The sequence below is a fragment of the Lepisma saccharinum genome, chromosome 9 (genome assembly GCF_977018435.1).
Source record: "Lepisma saccharinum chromosome 9, izLepSacc3.1, whole genome shotgun sequence".
Classification (NCBI taxonomy): domain Eukaryota; kingdom Metazoa; phylum Arthropoda; class Insecta; order Zygentoma; family Lepismatidae; genus Lepisma; species Lepisma saccharinum.
In genome coordinates this window covers 40,268,599-40,271,062 of record NC_139237.1, presented here as the reverse complement: position 1 = coordinate 40,271,062, position 2,464 = coordinate 40,268,599, and the positions used below count along the sequence as shown (strand labels likewise).

Here is a 2,464-nt window from a genome sequence, read left to right as displayed (position 1 = left end):
ATAGTGGGAATGATTTAGGGGATAGTTGCTCCCAATTTTTTTGCCTCCAAACTATCACACTATGGCCTCTTAATGCTAAGCATGGTCTACCAAGAGAAAGGTAACTTTCCTTGCCCCCCACCGTTTTGGGACCAAATTGCCATCACTGGCCTTAAACATACAATTGTGAGGTTCTATCTATACCCCTTAACCCCCCCCCCCCCCCCCGAAAGGAATTCCTGGATACGTGCCTAGGCTGTGAGGTGGAGTAATATGAAGTTGTTTTAGAATGCAGTAATAATTCATTTAATATACAATTCAATAAGGGCTATCAACTTGTTTGATTTTTGTCTGATGCATTTAGCAGAAACTTCTATGGTAATCAGTTTGAAATTTTACTGATACTTTACTTTGAATGGTGAGTGTTATTCCCCCCTCCCCCATTTCTTGATGTTATTTTAACCAAAACATTTGTGTTTTCATAAAGCAAGCTGTTTGCATTACAATTAACCAACACATAGCTAGATGTGAATTGAACTGATGTGCTAATTACAAAAAAGATTGAAAATAAGCATTTGTTCTCCTTGAAATGCAATTAATATTACATAACATTTTGTCCCTTCAGTTGAATGTTACGGAAAAAGATAGTTATTGCATTTTTTTATTATAAACCATGAAAGAAAAGATTTAAAAATACAGGAAAAGTAAATCTTGCATATAAGAAATGAATTTCAGTAAATATATGAAGACATTTTTATGGAAAACTCCTTAAATTGATGATGTTATGGCTAGTAACTGCTTTTTGTAAATTTCCAATTGGAAGTACTATATAGATATTTGTTTATACAAAATACCAATTTTACTGGCATTTAGTCTGAATGCCCCCAGAAAATAACCTTCTTCCCCTTCATTTTTCTAATGTAGTTACAAAAAGTTTCAGCTTCTATTCATGGTCGGAGTCAAGTTACAGTGATTACCTCTTGTTTGTTATATTTTAACCATTGTCAGTAGCATTTACGAAACAAACTACAAGGTACATTCAATATATAACCGGAAAAGTTGTATAAAAAATCGAAAATACAACCATGTTTGGTGTTTCTTTGTTATTTTGTGGTGGCATCCTAGAACTATTAACAGATGGGCCTGGCACGCCTGCCTCACGAATAGGGTGCTGGGAATCTGTTAAACAAGATGGCGGCATCCTTGCAGGTTTGCACCAACTTGGAGCAGCGAAGTGGCATTAGATTTCTGTTAGCTGAAGGGTTGAAACCAATTGAAATTCACCGTCGGATGGCAGTGCAATATGGTGAAAGCTGTTTGAGTCGAACACAAGTGTACGAGTGGGCAGAGAAATTCAAACAGGGTGTAACAAGTGTTCAAGATTCGCCACGTCCAGGACGCTCTGTCTCTGCAGTCACCGAGAACAACATTGCGAGAGTTGACGAGTTGATACAGGAAAACAGGCATATTACGGTGAGTGAGATTGCATCAGAGATGAACGTTAGTGTCAGATCAGCCGACCATATTGTTCATGACGTACTGATGTTCAAGAAAGTGTGTGCGAGGTGGGTTCCAAAACATTTGACACCAGAAATGAAAGACAGGCGAATGGATGTGTACGGGGAGCTTTTGCGACAGTACGAGGCTGAAGGGGAGGCATTTCTTCACCGTATTGTCACGGGAGATGAAAGTTGGGTACATTTTTATGAACCTGAACGAAAGCGGGCTACAATGGAGTGGCGACATTCTTCATCTCCAAGACCCAAGAAGGTGTGAGCTGAAAGAAGTGCTGGTAAGGTCATGTTGACTTTGTTTTGGGATCATAAGGGAACAATTCTTGAACATTACATGCCTAGAGGTCAAAATGTAAACAGTGTGACATACGCAAACCTTATGCGTGAAAATTTGAAACCAGCAATTTTGAAGAAGCGGCGTGGTCTGGTGTCCAGTGGCATCCTGTTACTGCATGACAACGTGAGACCACACACTGCTAGTCACATTAGCTACCATCAATGACCTAAAGTTCATCTGCTTACCCCACCCCCGTATTCCCCGGATCTGGCACCTTCAGATTATCACATTTTTGGCCCACTTAAAGATGCTCTTAGTGGTTCAAGGTTCGAGGATGATGAGGAAGTCCAGGCAGCAGTGCATGACTGGTTACTCACATGCCCAAAAGAATTCTTTGCACGTGGAATGGGGAGGCTTGTGGAGCGCTGGCGCAGGTGCATTGAACTTGAGGGGGACTACGTTGAATAATTATCATGTGTTGTATTCCATTCGAATAATAGATTCTGTAAAAAAAAAAATATTTCCGGTTATTTATTGAATGTACCTTGTTCATACATGAATAGATGCCTCAGTGGGCAGTAGTAATTTATGAACTCAAAGTTCTGGGTCTGAATCCTTTGATGGGTGTTCATCAATTAAGAAATACAATACTTATGGAAGCACATTGGGCACTGGCATCAGCCTCTCTCTCAAG

The 2,464-nt window shown here is 39.9% G+C and overlaps 1 protein-coding gene across 1 annotated transcript; it reads left to right on the top strand.

The window, feature by feature from the left end:
• Window positions 1-1,170: 1,170 nt before the first annotated feature.
• LOC145992399 (protein GVQW3-like) lies at window positions 1,171-1,755 on the top strand. Its single transcript, XM_083128780.1, has one exon. The coding sequence runs from the start codon at window positions 1,171-1,173 to the stop codon at window positions 1,753-1,755; it is 585 nt and encodes a 194-aa protein (XP_082984906.1).
• The last annotated feature ends 709 nt before the right edge of the window (window positions 1,756-2,464 follow it).

Coding starts and splice junctions, on each gene's coding strand:
- LOC145992399 (XM_083128780.1), top strand. CDS start 1,171: ATGGCGGCATCCTTGCAGGTTTGCACCAACTTGGAGCAGCGAAGTGGC.